The sequence below is a fragment of the Varroa destructor genome, unplaced genomic scaffold (assembly GCF_002443255.2).
Source record: "Varroa destructor unplaced genomic scaffold, Vdes_3.0 BEIS01000005.1, whole genome shotgun sequence".
NCBI classification, from domain to species: Eukaryota; Metazoa; Arthropoda; class Arachnida; order Mesostigmata; family Varroidae; genus Varroa; species Varroa destructor.
This window is the reverse complement of record NW_019211458.1, coordinates 33132663-33149767: the sequence shown is the minus strand read 5'-3', so window position 1 is coordinate 33149767 and position 17105 is coordinate 33132663. Positions and strand designations below refer to the sequence as shown.

At 37.7% G+C, this 17105-nt stretch overlaps 1 protein-coding gene across 7 annotated transcripts; it reads left to right on the top strand.

Annotated features, from left to right (window-relative positions):
* The first annotated feature begins 285 nt into the window (after positions 1 to 285).
* On the top strand, positions 286 to 10388 carry LOC111251716 (uncharacterized). 7 transcript variants are annotated; one of them, XM_086991673.1, is made up of 17 exons: positions 289 to 517; positions 854 to 1053; positions 1820 to 1885; positions 3114 to 3206; positions 3336 to 3494; positions 3903 to 4118; positions 4494 to 4544; positions 5172 to 5252; positions 5557 to 5757; positions 6005 to 6132; positions 6437 to 6598; positions 6771 to 6860; positions 7064 to 7283; positions 8046 to 8200; positions 8368 to 8488; positions 8599 to 8706; positions 9094 to 10388. In XM_086991673.1, the coding sequence occupies exons 5-17, from the start codon at positions 3354 to 3356 to the stop codon at positions 9214 to 9216; spliced, it is 1797 nt and encodes a 598-aa protein (XP_086847799.1). In that variant the 5' UTR covers positions 289 to 517; positions 854 to 1053; positions 1820 to 1885; positions 3114 to 3206; positions 3336 to 3353; the 3' UTR covers positions 9217 to 10388. The 7 variants fall into 7 exon arrangements, 6 of the variants coding, with proteins under 6 accessions (XP_086847797.1, XP_022664341.1, XP_022664340.1 ...); XM_086991672.1 differs by having other exon boundaries at positions 1817 to 1885; XR_002673942.2 differs by lacking the exon at positions 854 to 1053 and having other exon boundaries at positions 287 to 517; positions 1817 to 1885; positions 8599 to 8859.
* Positions 10389 to 17105: the final 6717 nt, after the last annotated feature.

The following is a 17105-nucleotide window of genomic DNA, read 5'->3' as shown; positions in this document are numbered from 1 at the left end:
TTTGCTACACGTGCTCTCTGCCACTGCTTAAATAGGTATAATTATCAAGATGTAGGTCTTCAGTAAACTCTTCATTAAAACATGCTTAGAAAATGGAGATAAAATGAATTTTTTCCCAATCAAGCTGTTCAGTTCAAATGGCGCGCCATAAGAATCGCCTGCATTACTAGACTCGACACGAGACACGTTCGCTGGATAACAACAATATTGGATCTGTCCATCTGCCTGGGTTACTCTGTCTCTCTCGCCTATCAGCTGGGCCCTCTCCCATGACACTGGAAAGGGAGCTCGCGTGTTCAGAGGTGCGACGGTTGCTGTTGTTATCGCGTCCCATATGGATAAAACCGAATGCGTGCAGGTCACACTAAAGTGTGTTAAATACGCTTATTCACATCGTTGTGCTTTTTCGATTAACCTATTGTTTTGAATACCTGCTGTTAACGTCTATGTACAAACTTCTGCCTGTTAGTACACGTGTGTGACCGTGAGTGTTGTTGCACCACACGGAAGCATGTCGGTAAGCACTTGACTATCTTAATCTTTAAAGATATTTCTGTGCACCTATCCTAAATAACAATTAGCCATTATCATTCAGTCCAAATTGAACTAGTTTGGCACTTAAGTATCGGTGGGACAAAAAGGTAAAAGTCGCAAAATCAAAGTCGTAGAAGTTGAAACGTTAACATGCTTTGTAAAACGGAAATTATTATTGCTTATCATTACAACTCGGGATATAGCTGTGTGAAGAGACTTATTTTCAATGTGCTACGTGAACTTGTATTAATCAAACTTTATGATAAACTTGCGTAGTTGATTATTACGCTAGATAATGGCTAGTAATATTTTTCTGTAGTTTAAGATCCAGGAAATGGGTAATATCATCAGAAGTGAACCACACCGCTGTTTCCTGTCGAGCAAGTTACCAGATTCGAGTCTAGATCATAGCCTTTTAATTTGGACCGAGTAGTTTGTTAATGTGACGATCTCTAATAAAGAGCTAGCGGCTGAGTCATTGAAATCGACGTTCGTTTTCCATCAATTACCCAACATGAGGTAAAGGATTTTTATATTTAGTTACCTGCTTAGTTTTCAATCACGCAAATAAGTATACAGTTCGGTTCTTTTTTTTGCTTGTATAAAGATCTCCTTTATTTCTTGGCATTTTGTTTAGATAAAGCAGCAATCCAAGCCTTGCCTATATCCGTTAATAATCATCATATTTTAAATTTCACGCCTGACTTACAAATTACTTAATTTGGAAATCATAACCTGGTTGTATACCTAGTTTACAACCACCATTTAATAATAGTTAATCTTTTATTCAAATATATCCTATCATTCCCTTTAAAACCAACAAGAACAGTGATCAACCACGAAGGGAGTGGAGGCTATAGCCACCCTAATCTCTATATTTATGCGGTGCAGCTTACTTCTGCCTGGTCTTAATTTAAGTGAGAAACGACGAGTCATAGTGTTTAATCATTTCAGTAGGCTTCTTCGAACGTCTTCTATACTCTAAACAGAAGTTTGTTTTTAATTATAAACTGGCAATATATTATGGTTTATACTTATATTAGCTCATGCTCGATGATCTATAAGAAAGGCGGCATTCTTATTTAGCATATATTTAGTTAGAATACTATCCGTATCCCAACTTCTAGACACTGTACGTGAAATTATTACGTAATATAGCGCTTGACAGTTCCATTCAGCAACAAGGATCACCCCAACACCAGAAAACGACCTTTTATAGCTTGTTCGCTGATATATTTATCTTTTACACCTTTTTTTTTATACTTTGATTCCATTTTTTCAGCAGGAAAACCAAAGCTTGTCAAGTCATGGCTTCACTGTGCTCTATCGGCTCTCACCAGCTAGCACCGTGGTACGTAAATCTTCGAGCACAAATTTTTTTACGGTTCTTCCATATACTTCAAGGAATTAAATGTATCCGTACACAAGTCCGGGATAAACACCAACCAATGACCATTTGAATTTTGTCTTTGTGTTCGTTGACGCGCTTACCAATTATTAATAGCCCAGTACTTTTCTAAGAAAGAGGTAAGCACATATTGTGATAGGATTTGTCTCAAGGATTTTGCAGCTTGAAAACCTAATAGACCAAGAGACGGCCGGAAATAGTCTAGAAAATATATTACCGTTGGTGATATTTGTATGGCAGTAAAATACGTTCAATTTTTTATATGGAAAGGTTGCTTATATGGAAAGAGTAGGATAAATGTCAGTGAAATCTGTGTTGAAGTTTTTATCGGGACAAACTAGCAGAGTCTCGAAAAACAGGATACTATACATACCGCCACTTGACACTAACCAGTGGTTTTTTACCGAACTGGCAAACATAGCTAATACATGTCTCGATAGCTTAAACTGGTACTTTGGTTCAAAGATGGCGAAAAACAATGTCGATCGAAAGTCGATACTAACGCTCTAAAGACAGGAACCACTATGAAGGTTATGCGAAGATCGTTGGGCGGGAGGAGAGTTTGATGTTTTTAAACTTGTTTCTTGAGAGAAACTCTTATACTGTTTAATGAAAGGGGAAATGTTCTTGGCATTAATCGATATTTTTCGATGAGCTGAGCGGAACCGCAATACATGTTCCCTAATCTGAAATTGTTATTTTGTACATAGGAGCATTATATTGGGCCAACTTTATCCAAAACCAATGTTCCGGGACCGGGATTAACGCGTGAGCAAAGGCAAACATTTAATTTTAAAAGAAGGAATTACGTTGCAAAGATCTATAAAAATAATGTCCTATGTAACACGCTGCTTGACAATCGTCGCAGCAAAGTGATGGTATGCCGCTACATGTTAAACATAATCTATTAAGATCAACAGGTTGTCTGTATCTGTGCTACAAGGATTAATTCATTGTCATAGCCATTTTTGAAGTATTTCGATTGATTCTTTCTTAACAACAACAAATTAATGATGCCAAGGATCTAGGAGTCAAATATTCATCATCGATACCTTAAAACAATTCTTTTATCTCATAATCTAAATACATTTTAGCTATAGTCTTATTGATAATATTTGATAGTATTGTCAAGCCTATTAATAATATTGTATTGTTGCACGGGTTGTGCCAGGTGACACCTTCGCCAGTAGCACTTGAACAGCTTGTCGCTGCAGGGCTAGCTGAACTTTCCGATAAACCTGATGGCAAACTGGACGATATTCGGGTAGGTTGTAGAATGTACATTATATGAAATCTTTTAAGCAACACGTGACTTTCTTGTAAATAGTTTCTTGTAAACTATTATGAGAAGTTACCTATTTAATGACGATGATGGTAATCACAAAACTTGCAGGTAACACGAGGCGGCTACATGGCAGAATTCCTCCCATTGCAGTTACCCACCCGTCAAATGACAGTACTAACTGCCCGACAGGGTCCAGTTACTACCAAAGTCCAAACCGGAGGCAAACACTTTGGCAAGTTTGACGACTACGGAGGTTATTTCGAAAGGGTGTGTGGCATATTTTGTCTAGTTCCTCCAATATATCATTGTTTTTAAAGTCGTCAGTATTTTCATTTCTCTGTTTGAGATATTTTTGTTTAATTTTCTTTGATAGGTCAAAATGTGTTTTCTAGATGATTTCTACACACAACCGAGTGTATTCGCATATAGATTCATATCATTTGAAGCAATCATTGATTCGTCATTAATAGATCGTTGTCAGCAAAATCGTCATTGAATGACAGTGGATTATCCTATTGATGTCTGGTATATCGAATAGAATTGTAGGTGTTCTAGAATAACACAATTGAAATGTCATCAGGATATAAACATTGTTGTAGTAATGCTTTCGTTCAAATTCAATAGAGCCTAGAGTGAATGTCTAACGGTACAGGAAAATGGATATCTGTATTTCAGACCAATTTTGTGGGAATTTTTCTAGTAAAAGTTGGTCCTGTCGTGCAGGAGGAGACGGCAGCAACATCAAACCTTGCTTTAAGCTCGGGGCAAGCGCGAGCAGACGTATCTATTTCCTTCACGCCAACTGTTACTCCGAAAGAGAAGCTGCCTAAGCCTTCACCAACTGCCGATCGAAAAAAACAGCTTTACCGCAGTCTGTTTGATGAAGATGAGGTTGGTATTCCTTCAATTTGGCAAAATTACAGATGTTGCCATCTGTAAGTATAAGTGTTAGGCTAACAGAATACATTCATAATTTTATATTTCTATTAATAATGTAATAGTTCTAAGATCTAAAACTATGCACTTGGAATTGTTTATTTCGCCAACGTAAACACGAGTTCATTACACTTTCTATGTCGCCATATTAGCACCGGTTACCTGATTCTTTGAAGCGTTTTGTTAAGTAAGGAACAGTTTAAATTAGTCTCTCAGCATGCGATAGTACATATGAGTAGCAATGTTCTGTCTACAAAGTATTAAGGTTAGACGATCCACTGAATTGATGTAAAACATGATCGTAATACCAATTGAGATTCTGCATTTCAGGAGGCGGATTCAGCCACAGATTCAAGTTTCAAGGAGAATACAAAGATGCGGGTACGTATAAGTAATGCAACCATTTCTACGCTCCGTTACCTTAAAACTGTTAGCTAACTATAGTCATTATAGTTTGTTGCTCAAAGGACGATTGGTTGCCTCCTCCGTAGACTATCATTGGCTCAGTTATCGTCTACTGGCTGTAACATTAAAAACGACTTATTACTTTCTGAAAGTGATAAAAACCACACAAATATTTTTTTTTGTACTTATTTGTCATACATGCGCGTATGCTCATTCAGGTACGTGTACATAGCTCAAATAAGTCATAAGTTGACACTGTGAAGACGAATCTTGTTGGATGAAAGCTGTCGAGTTTCAGATTCGAGGTTTCAGGCTTGAGTTTGGCAGTAATCCGTGAAAATTAGCTGACGTATTAATAGTGGTTCGTTGTGCAATTATATGGTTAAATACATGGTCCTGCCGATCCTAATAATTATTTACGATGGGTTCCTACAACGCCACGAACATCAAGCTAATTATATAAGTTTTTGCGAATCTGAGAAGTGTACCTTTTTACCTACTTTTTAAAAATTCACGTAGTTGAATACGAAAATTGATTCTTCAAAGACCTAAATGTGGTCCTTATCTGATATCATATTTTTGACGTTGTAATTCCTTTTTCAGAGAAAAAAAAGCCAGGAGAATAAGGACACCAGCCGTGGAGATAATTCGCGAGAGGAACGGCATTCGCGCCAGTCTAAACAGGTTATTGTGTTCATTAATCTTCTGTTAAATTATTCTTTTCCACTTGGCGACAGCCTCTACCACGCTACTTGCGTTAAAAACACTACTGCCCCATGTTGGCTTGCAGGCCTCTTAAATTAACACTTACATCAAACAATTTTCCCAACACCAACCTTTGTCCTTCTGCTAAAGCTGCTGTGTACCTCAATGAGAAAGCGATAAATCTGACTCAACATTTTGTCTGAACTTAAGGAAACCTAAATTTTCATGGATAAGTTAGCATCTTCAAATACTCGTATCTTTTCCAATACATTGTTCAAAACAGGAGTTGCTAACTGATCACAAAAGCATCGGACAGCGTCATGATGTTCCAGTTGAACCGTACTCCCCCTCACGTCACAGCCAGTTCACTGAATCGGATGAAATCACTGCCCCCAGTTATCAACCCACAGCCAAAACGAACAAGAAACTTGTAAAGATCGTCGAGTATGTACCCGAGTATGTTCCAGCGAGTTCATATAGCCAGGTAGGTTTATTTATAACCTTTCAATACTCATTTATTTATTCAGCAACTATGGTGATTGGCTTTAAAAAACTTTAATGGCACAAAGTGAAAAACAGGTAAAGGTAAGTAACAGAAACTATGATGTAGCTACTTATAAATGTACTGTCGCATTTTTTTTATAACAGTGTAGTCAAATCTGTTCCTGGTTGACTGTATATATTTTTGCGCCACCGACGCTGCTGCATGGTTACATCTCACGATGTTTCAGGGAGGCCCTGTTGGTAATAATGACGCCGTAAAGGAATACGTGCCTACAAAACTGTCCAAGATATCCGCATCACTTGGGAGAATTCCGAAGATATCTGCGTATGTGCCTCAGCCAACACAGTCAGCGCCGTAAGTCCATGTATTTTTGCCAAAAACTCACACAAACTATATTTCAACCTGGAATTGCCGGGTGAAAGGCTGAAGAATACACAATAAAAATGATTCCTTCCGTGAAATACAAGTCAACTTCTTATGTACTTAATAAGGTGTAGTGAATAGTGGCATTGTTTTCACTTTTTCCATTGATGCTCAAAATGCGAGCAACTTAAATAAATACTGCTGATAAATATTGCACTATTATTTTTTTATAGATCGCCTTAGACTCGAAAAATACTCAAATTTTTACAATGTTTTTATCGCTGTATAACTCCAGAATTGATGGACAAGCTTGTCCGACTTACAAGCCGGGTGCGCTACGACGTGTAGCAGGTGGTCCCGCAGCAGAAACATCAGCAGATGAATACGAGCCTGCGATGCCACCTGGTCAATATCACCATTTTGCCTATAAACCCAGCACTCAACGATCTAGTCGCAGGTTCGCAATAAGGTTACGACGAGCGCCTCTGGACTTTTAGAAATTGACTATCAGATCTTTAGCATCTTTGTAACGTCAGTGTTTCAATTATTATAATGGTTTCCACATTTGATGATTACCGCTTTATAATCACGATAATACAAAACTGACGTATTGATGTTTTTGCTTACAGACCGGATGACGATGATAATCCAAATGGAAGTTTGTCGTCCCTCTATGAACCTACAGGGGGTGAATCTGGTTCGGTTATGTTAGAGTATCAGTAGGTGTCTCAGATGAACTCGGATCATTCTTTTTCTACTAACTCGTCTTATTATTCATTGACAAGTATAAATTTCTCTACAAAAACTCGTTGTACGTTTTATATCAGCCTGATCCTTGAGTGTGGTTTTAAAGTCTTTAGTATTGAACTAAGCACAGGCAACTTTGACTCTAATTGTCTGATATTTTTTTTATATGACATAGCCCATCCCGAATTTTGAAACCAGTGAAGGATGTAGACCCGGACGAGCACGTCAAATTACGATCGCGTAGAAGCAATCTCAGTTCTTCGCCATCTCCGCTACCAGAAACAACAACAGCTCCCAAACGAAAAGATACCGAGTCAGCCGGACGAACCGTACGGCAACAGTCATTCCATCCATGTCAGCGGATTGGCGGAGTCCCGGAAAAATGCCTTATGCCGGTTAGTTGAACAGATGTATTTCGAGATATACAAATAAATGCGTTGAAATATAGGTCATGTACTGCTGTTAGCCACTGCTTCAGACATATTTAGCTTATACGTTCCTTTATTTATTATGTATGACTTTTTTTTCGTTAAGTGGTGCTATTCGCCAAGAGTTTGAAGGGTCGAAAGACGCAAGCAACAACTGTAAACGACTTTAAACACAAATCGTGCATACTACCATGTTATTCGAAGCTGCATTTGTATTAAGTCACGTAAGGAGAGTTCGTCATTTTAGGTGGTTAAGTCCGAGGTACCTAACACAGGACCACAAGCTAACGTTTTCGCTATATTTGGTGTTCTTTCTCTGTCTTGCTGTCGTGTGCGTGTTTGTGTTTGTAAACTATTGTGGTGTATGAACAGGGCAAAAGCTAATCGTAATGAGCTGCACTTAAATCAAATGTAATCTAATTGTATTTGCTTATTGAGTCCTTCGATTGATCATAGGACCGAAGCTATTACACTTCAACATCCAGATTTAAGTCTTTGTATGTATCTTGCGGTAGAGCTTCGACCGTAAAGACTCTATTCAGCATTTCCTTATTCGTTTGGATATCATCACCCTAATCTTTGCCTCTCTCCTCTCCCGATCTCCCTCGACCTTTAATCAAGTACATTAATTACATACAGAAATCTCGAAGGGAGTACAAATGAGGGGGTTTGGAAAATACGATATATCGGAGGCCATTTTTTGTCGGGATGGCATTTCTGTACATACAGGAGGAGTGCTTCGACTGGTGCTCCGGTATCCTACAGGACCGGTTTGTACCACAACAACCAGATGGATGTTACATTGTGTCGGATGAGCAAAGTGAGTTTGATAGCCAGATTCGAAATGCTGGGAATGTGCGTAATCTTGAAGATGATCACATCAGGTAAGATTAGGATACTCAAGCGCAAGCCCGATCTTATATTTGAAATCAGTCCGCATTTAATTCATATTGTCTAATCATACCTACAATTTGCCATATTTGTAAACATCCCACGGACAAACACTGTGATCGAGTGTATAGGGAGATAATGTTATATTTTACTGTATTAGGTTCGTGTTCTATCGCCTCGAGAATCATCTTTTGGATATTCCTCGTGGCAATCCGAACGACTTTCACAAATTGTTTATGGCTGACCACCGAGATGTACTCAGGTTTACCCTGCCAATAAAGGTACATATGGGCAACCTTTTGATATTTTCTTAAAAATCTGAGGAACATATGCACCACAGTCAACTCATGTTTATTGATTACTATTGGTATTCTTTAACATGTATTCGCAGGCTTTTAAACAATGTCAACAAACATTGGTCCGGAATCTACTTAGTGACAACTTCAGCGCTCGACGTGGATTTGACATACAATACGCTATTCTGGTCCTCATGCCCGAAGTAAATCTTTATACCTCGCTTGAAATTAGTTTTTCTTAGCCATAGAGGCCCTGTCTTCATGCCTGCAAAGATATTCAGCTTGCAAATCTCAAGGGGGTGCTTAATAGATGTAATGGCACACATTATTCGCTTGCTTCAAAAGTTCGCTACTTGGTACATTAACAACCAGTTAAAATTTATTCATTCAGTTTATATGCAATATGGTGTATACACAATATCTGCGAGTAATAACGTTTAGCTGATATTGAAATCTATTTGTGGTATGACTTTTACATGTAATATTACAATATGTAATTGCCAAAACTGGAACTTCTTACTACTAGGGTTATAGATTATTGAAATTACGAAGAAAGTGTAAATCTAATTTTTAATTTTGTTCTATAATAGGTGCTCATTCATTTGCACATGGCCGTACATGGCAGCTCATACGCTGATAGCTGGAAGGTTCTCGATCCGGGAGTTTACAACTGGCCAGCTGTACTAAATCTTATCAAGGGATCTACCTTCTGACTAACGAATTTGTTCGTAGTGCCGTTTTATTTTGAAGCAATTAGATATTCTGTGCTGCCTTTACTCAAAATATTTATCTGTGCTTCTAGTGCTACATGAAACAGCGAAGCTGATGACGCTTTTGCAGTGATACATCCTATGCATTTGCTCCTGATGAAGATAAGTTCGAGAAGAATATTTGTGGCACTGATATGAGCTCATCCTAAGCGAGTCAATTAACCCTAACTCCTGGTCATCAAAAGCAAGAGAGTGCTTTTGGTACTTGTTAAGTTAGCATATGGAATAAAATTGTGAATTATTCTGAAAATTTATTGGATGTGAGCCCACTTCAACTAAGCCATAATTAGCATTATTTTACTACTACTACTACTGTAGCTGACATCGTTTTATGCTTTGGTTGAAATTTCAGCATATCGGGCTAATGTATTTGCTGCTTAAAGGTATCAAAGGTTATTACTTGTATGGACTAGGTGCATTTAAGGATTCTGTATATGTAGTCATGTAAAAAATTATCAGTATGAAGTGATTACACATAGTAGTAGCCCTTACAAAACAAAAGCAGCGTGATGTATGTTAATAGTTACTGTGAAATTGAATATCCGAACGCAATTCCGATTTATTTTATCTACTAAACCTTTTTGGATTTAGTGCGGCATATTCTATCTAAATCGTTTTAAGGTACATAGTGCGGTCACTTTGGGTAAACTTAGAAGTGTTGTATGTAGAAAAAAAATATTGTAATCCATACCTGATAGCTTCTAGCAACAAACACATTAAAGGTGCAATGTAGCAACGTCGCATCACAACGGCGGCGACAAGGTATGGAGCCCAACATAGTTATTGAGTGATACAGGACTTCGTAATAGACTATGTTCTAGTCTAGGGCTTTTGAAAACAAGCCGAATTATTTACAATATTGCATTACTCGAATACGCCAAAAGAATTGCTCATATTGTGAATGCTTGGTGAGACTAATTCATACATATTTTAAGATCATACATATGAGTCCCAGAGATCGAATTGGCAGGCCCTACGTGTAAATATCAAGGATAAATCAAGCGGGTCATTCGGAATATAACATTATCTATCCATGGAGATCCATATGGGAGTGTTTTATGAAATTATATATATTCTATATAGATTGTTTAATAAATAACGTAAACTCCATGAAATTTAGTACTTTTATCTAGTAGTATACTGGAGTGTTAACTTCAGTGAATTCCCGAACTATAATGTATATATATATATCCCTATGTTGTTTCAGAATATCCTAGGCTCTATTCATTAAATACATTTTACGGTGCCGTTGAGTTAGATTATGATTTCTACTGGCTGGGTTTTATTATGAGACTAAGCTGTAAATTCTCTAGGCCTTCGGCTACTCTGGTACTCAATGGGAAAATCCTAAATGTGCATAGAACTACTTGCACCGTTCAGATGTTTTCCTAATACGATTAGTTCTTTTTTCAGGACCTGTTTAAATTTTTGGATGAAAAATCGTCCCGTCAAAATATAAGACTATTTTTAAATTTAATTACGTAAAAGTTGAGAACGCTAATTTTTTCAGTGGCGACTCTTAAGAGAATCAGGTCTGTCACCAAATGTTATTGATTTCTCACTAGTATTTTGGATACCAGGAACTACACATCTAATAGAATAAGAAAAAGATGCTCATATTTAATCGAAAGTATTGACTCCTGTAATTTTCACATTCTCCCAAAATGTATGAGGTGATACTCTTCAACTACATGAGGTCACTGTTTTACAAAATTTTGAATAATGTAAAAAATTTTTAAAGCTAGTGTTCATTGTAAATATGGAATTTTCTCCGCGATAGTGCTGAATGTTAACGTGCTTGCCAAGTAAACTTAGGAATACGTGAGAATCTAGGTTTAAACCTGAGAAGGTTATTGACACGGGAGATTTTTGAGTTCTAATCTGAAGGAGGAATGCTACCTTAGATCTATATAGAAAAATATAGTATCATAGCATAGACTACCATGCGAGTAAAATGCAACTAAAGCTACCGGCTAAATAACGGCTGACCTCCAAAGGTTACTGAAAACATCTTGTACTGCAGCATTTTATAAGACAGTTATGCTAAAACCATAGTAGGACAGCTATGGATTATATGATATTGTAGTTCCATTATATTTTTTATGTAACTATTTTCGACGTAATACTGTTTTACATGTTCAACATTTCAGAAATCTGTTATGTGACCGAAATTGTACATACGGACCTGCTGTTTAGTTTATTTAAACTAAACAATTACTCTGAATCTGAACAAAATCTGAAGACAGAATAGGTATTATATATCGGAGAAAAAGAGATTAGGTAAGGCTTCAAGAGTAGAGCTGGGCGATTTAGATAGCGGAAGACATAGGATTTTGAGTGCGAAGAAATAAGAGAGAAATAGTTTATATTGACCCCTATTACCATATCTACAGCAAAAAATTAAACTTTGTAGGCCAGTTGTCAAGTAAGAAACGCATGATGTAGAAGAAGACATTTGTTGTAAGGGGAATTTCATAACATAAGATATACACCATATAAACCGCTAATTTAAAATGGAGTAGAGGTAAGCGATCTAAATAAATGTCCAAAATTCTCGCTGTCAAAACTTTGCGAAAACTGTGAGTCAACATAAAGTAGGGGAACATCAATAGTCGACACGACTCGTTTAAAAAAATTTATATTTTTTAATATCATGGAAGAGAAAACGCCTTGAAGAATGTAGTAAATCGCCTGTCAAGTTCTCCGTATGAGTATGGATGTTGATTTTCTAAACTTGTTTGATCCGTGCAATGACGCGGATCATTATGAAGTTGCACGCTGCAAACTTCTTTCAAAGGATAAACAAGCTTACGAAACCGAACGCCTTACGTAAATCTAATAATATTGCTAAAAAGTTACCTCCGCAAACCGTCACCTGTTTAAGCTTGGACATATATGATTTCATATAACTCATGCAAGAGTTATCTATTTGCTGTAAGCTTCAATTACATTTGCAATGCGTCTCGAAGGGTCTATGAGCAACGCACAGTCAAAACCAATATCTCGTGTGCGTTGTATTAGGTTTAAAGACTTGAACGCTTACTGATCACTCGGAATTTGCCTTAATGCATACGAATGTATCTGTTGCCGTGTTTGTTCTGTAGTTGCTGCTGAGATGGCTGACCCAGGTCAGGTATATTGACCGCTCTTGTTCTTTCTAGCAAAATGTACGTTTGCATTGGATGAAGAAAACAACGTAGTTATCTCGAATTCGCGTACAGAAAATCAGTTTAAATTGGTTTCAGAGTAGAAAGACATCAATAACAGACCAAGAAGTCTTACGCTCTTGATTTCTATATGAAAAGCACAAGCATATATGTATGCTTGCGTCTTTCATATAGGATTTATATGTAACGCAAAACATTCCCGACTTGTTTTAGACTATTCTTGAATTGTCAGAAACTTGATTAAAAATTCGCATTCATACTTCTTCAAGAAAAATTGTCGCTTGCACCTCGTTATTGTTTATCCATAGATGCACTGAACTTATGCTAGCAAATCATTACTCACCATCGTCTTCATTAACAAAGAGCTTAATGTTACATCCATTAGTGAAGTGCAAGCCATGCTAGTATATATATATGTATATATATATATATATAATATAGTAAGACGGGGACGACAATTATGTGGCGAGACAGTTTACACAATGCGAGTTCTGCTTGGAATGCGTAAACCCGTTGATTCGATGAGAAGATCGACCTTCTCAGCAGACTCGAACTCTTTCCCGAATAGGTATAATGAGAATTCGTGAACGTATAAGCTGTGATGGGATTGTGCTTCAAGTCACCGTGTGTACGGAATCCCACGTAAAAAAAGACCTAAAGAGTAGGTTTGCGTGTTGCTAGCATGCCCTAAAAGACAACGTGCTCTGTCATTACGGTGCTGTGATATGGTAAATTGGTAAAAGCAGATATCCTCAGTTACATACATGTCACTGTTAATAATTAGGGCTTAATAATTAGCAATTTGAACGAATAATTAGAACCGGCGTGCTTTTGATCGCTACGTGTAAGGATCCCAAAGAACAGACTAGTTTCGTTTTATTCGAAAACACACATTTTCTGCAGTACGTAACGCAAATATTCATTGCTAATTTTAGGTAGCTATTGCTATTAGGTTTTGGGAAATCTCACTAATTATTTACTTTTTGGAACTGCTTTTCTAGCGGATTAGAGCTTTCTTCTGTACACTGATACGCAGTTATATAATAATTTTGCCGTCGGAAAAAGCACATCGCCTGCGCGGTGTGGATTTTTTTCATTTATTCATTTGCTGACAAATGAATTGTAATGGCGAGAAACCTTTGAAAATAATCTGCTTTGACCCAGATAATATACTACCTCAACCAACTCCGAGCTGTTTTTCAATAATAACGGTTACCCTGTGCGCTACACTGTTGGTATATGCAGCTAGCCACTCCGCACAGTTACATTGTATTGTGATATGTAGCTTTTCATTGTAGGAATTTCTTCTTAAAAAGTGCTAAAAGCTAAAAAGTGCCCTACTCAGTCGTTAGACGGTTAGAAATTGTAGCGCCGCAAGCTTTCTCTATTATGCGATTTCCAGCAGTCTTATTATTCCCGTTAAGAATAAGATATTCCACATTTTTATTTCCCTAGTGCAACGACCAAATGATTTGCAGGTCTTTTTGTTATCTTCATCTTGCTGTCGGTTGTCTCACTTCGCTTCTTTTTTTTTAACAGCTATTAGTAGTACGAAATTTAGGAGCATCCATTTCGAATCAGTGTCTTCATGCCGATATATGAACTCGAACGATATATTGACAGACCCAGTCTGGCTAGCTATTACTCCCGTAACGGCCTTTTTAACGCAACTTAAACGTTTTTCGAAAACAATTTTAGCTTTGTTGAGCCCTAAATTAGCCCCTTGTGCATCTGATAAAATGTTATTCATTAATAACACTATGAGAAGGTAGCGCCATTTCGTAATCTCGACCACTTAGGCCCACCTGTCGAAAATACACTAGAAGACCTTATGAATCGGTATCAATTGGACTTGCCCACGTTGTATTTTGTAGAACGTAGCTATTTCAGCAAATGGTCGATGTATACGATACCAATGATTCGACACCGAATGTCATACACTACTTCATTTTAACCAGTATATTAGAATGGCTCAGCACGCTTGTAACTGTTACTTTTATAATGCCTTTGGCACTGTATACTTTACCGCTATATTACATCGACCTGTTCAAGGCCTTGACATGCTGCGCTATATCCGGCATACCGCTTTCACACTCTGGGATCGTGCTTAGGTTAAAAGATAGAACTTGATGCGGCTAGAGATGCACAATTTGTGTGACGCAATACTTATATATTTTCAGCTCGTATCAATATATATATCTATTTACAGTTCGAGCAGTTGGATAAGAATGGTATGGCGAGGATTGTCATTGACGAGGCAAAGGGCCTTTACGCTTACAATGACGTAAAAAAACTATTTTTCTGCCATTAACTGATGTGTTTAAAATCTGGGTCATTTACAATTTGCTAAACAGTCAATGTGAAACATTAGCTTCTTTGACAAGGATTTAAAGCTGACTTGGCAATCAGGTGCGCCACGTATCGGTCGAATTCTGTCATTCCACTGTGCCTATTTAACCCGAGCTATACATAATAGAAAATATGACAGTACAGTACGCTATTGACTGCGATGGCAAAGTCTGGTCACACGAAATTGATGAAGATTTTGAAGCGCTCAAATCAACGGTTGAAAGCTTCGACAGAGCGTTCGTATACATGCCGTTGGCGACTTTTAGATTGCTCGGTGATTAATAAGGACCTTTCATTGGTTCAGGATCGGATCCTATCTACCATCTGAGAGCTCTTTTCCTACTTTAACGCTCTTGACACGGTTTTTGTCAATGGTAAAATTTCACTTTGAAGACTTGGACTCCGTGGATGGATATATCGAATGAAAAAGCAGGTAAATTGCTACACTGACTTCTCGCCGATGTCAAAAAGCTGCGGGACGAAACTTGTCTCGTTTACGATGAAGAAGTAATATGGTATCATTAAAAGTGGTCTAAGACCGTTCTAGTTGAACTAGAAAATTTCAGTGACCCAAGCAGGCCCAAAATGCCGTGTATGCGCATAAAAAAGCCACTTTTAAGTAACATATTCAGAGACTGAAGAGTACTTGTGGTACACGCCATATTTAAGCGTTTCGACAACGTTTTCAGCTCGGGGCGGATGGAATAGGTGCCGAGAATGCCATTGAATATACCCATCTTTGGAGCCCGAACTCAAGGTAGAATATTACTAAATCCAAATAAACAACAACCCTATAAGGCCAAAATATGATGATTAACAATAAAAGAGAAGGAAATGATAAACAAAAGCAGCCATTACTTTAAGAACAATCTAGTAGATCAACTAATAAAAATCAGATGAAGCTTGCAGTGACTAAAACGCCCATTTGAAAAACAATTCTAAAGTGGCTTCCATGTTTATAGTGAAGAAGGCGACCTCTAACTGCATTTCGTGTAGCTTACGTGTAATGAAGCTTAAACGAGCTACATTTTGGGACATTCTACAAACGAGCCAGGATGAGCCATTTACTTTATCTGATTATACCCGCTGCTAACAGGCGATTTGACGCAATGTCAATGCTTACTTCAGGATGACAAATTCTATTAAAAGGGTAGCAGTTCTGAGTAGATTACTATGTTCATTTGCATCGATTGCTGTAGGTATGAAACGACCCTTTGAAAGATATTCGTAAACTTCATTTAGTAGCAACCTTCGAAACGGTGATTATCAAGTGTTTTCTTGGTCAATCTTAGTGACGACAGTAATTCATACTAAATAAAAAGAAAATAAATAGTACTTGAAGTCAGAGTAGTAGGCGGTCTTGTGATAACCAAAACTGCGCCAAAATAAGAGTAATGTTATGATGCTTTGCACATTTTCTCAGAATACCCAAATGTAAAAATATATTTCTCTGTTCTCTGAAAAAGAGCCAAAGCAGCACAGTTTAGCTTCGAATTCACTTTTTGTCATGCCATTGCTGTACAAGTACAACTTTGTGTTCGTGGTGTGGCGTAAGGATCCATGTACCTTGCGCGTGATTGAAAGGGCGAGCGATAGGGCCCTATAAAGGCTGCCATGACGATATGTAATCTGTCTTTATTCTGTTTACCTAATCTAAGTGGCACAACGAACGAAACCTCTGATGGCCATCAAACTTGATTCAAGCGATTTACTGCAATATAAGTGACTCCCCTGTAAAGATTCTTACGTTGACAATAAGCACTATTGCATTTGATATTGATGTGATAAGCCGCTGCCATTACGGCCGCAGGATCTTGTAGCGATTTCGTTTAAAAAAATGTTTAGCAAAAGCGCTTATCTAGAAGTTTTTGGATCGCTGATCTAAGCTTCACTATATGACGCATTCTCTCAACGAATTGTGTCACGCGGGGCTGAATAAAATAAAAACAATGTTTAAAACAGAGTGCTTAATTTGAGCCGAATTCTTATTCTTAAACAATGTATAAGGCCTAAATAGGACGTCGACTAAATTATTGGTATTTGAGGTCCGACACGCGCTTCTGTCGGAATGGCGCATTAGTCACTGTCTAATGTAAGGATCTTCTCGTGAGCGAAACCTTTGGATTAGGTGACGTAAACAGTCCACCTATCTATAACAGTTCCTATTCTTATTTATACTCGCAATTGGGAGATATTTGACACAAAAAACAGTAACATTGTCCAGTCATTTGGTGGATGTTTGCGGACTTGCAGGAGTCATCAGTAGAACTCTAAATAGAAAATGCCAATGATCTTACCTTAGAGAACATCGGAAAG

Coding starts and splice junctions, on each gene's coding strand:
- LOC111251716 (XM_022808604.2), top strand. Junction 4,119..4,493: donor GTCTGTTTGATGAAGATGAG/GTTGGTATTCCT, acceptor TCTGCATTTCAG/GAGGCGGATTCAGCCACAGA. Junction 6,861..7,063: donor TCGGTTATGTTAGAGTATCA/GTAGGTGTCTCA, acceptor TATATGACATAG/CCCATCCCGAATTTTGAAAC.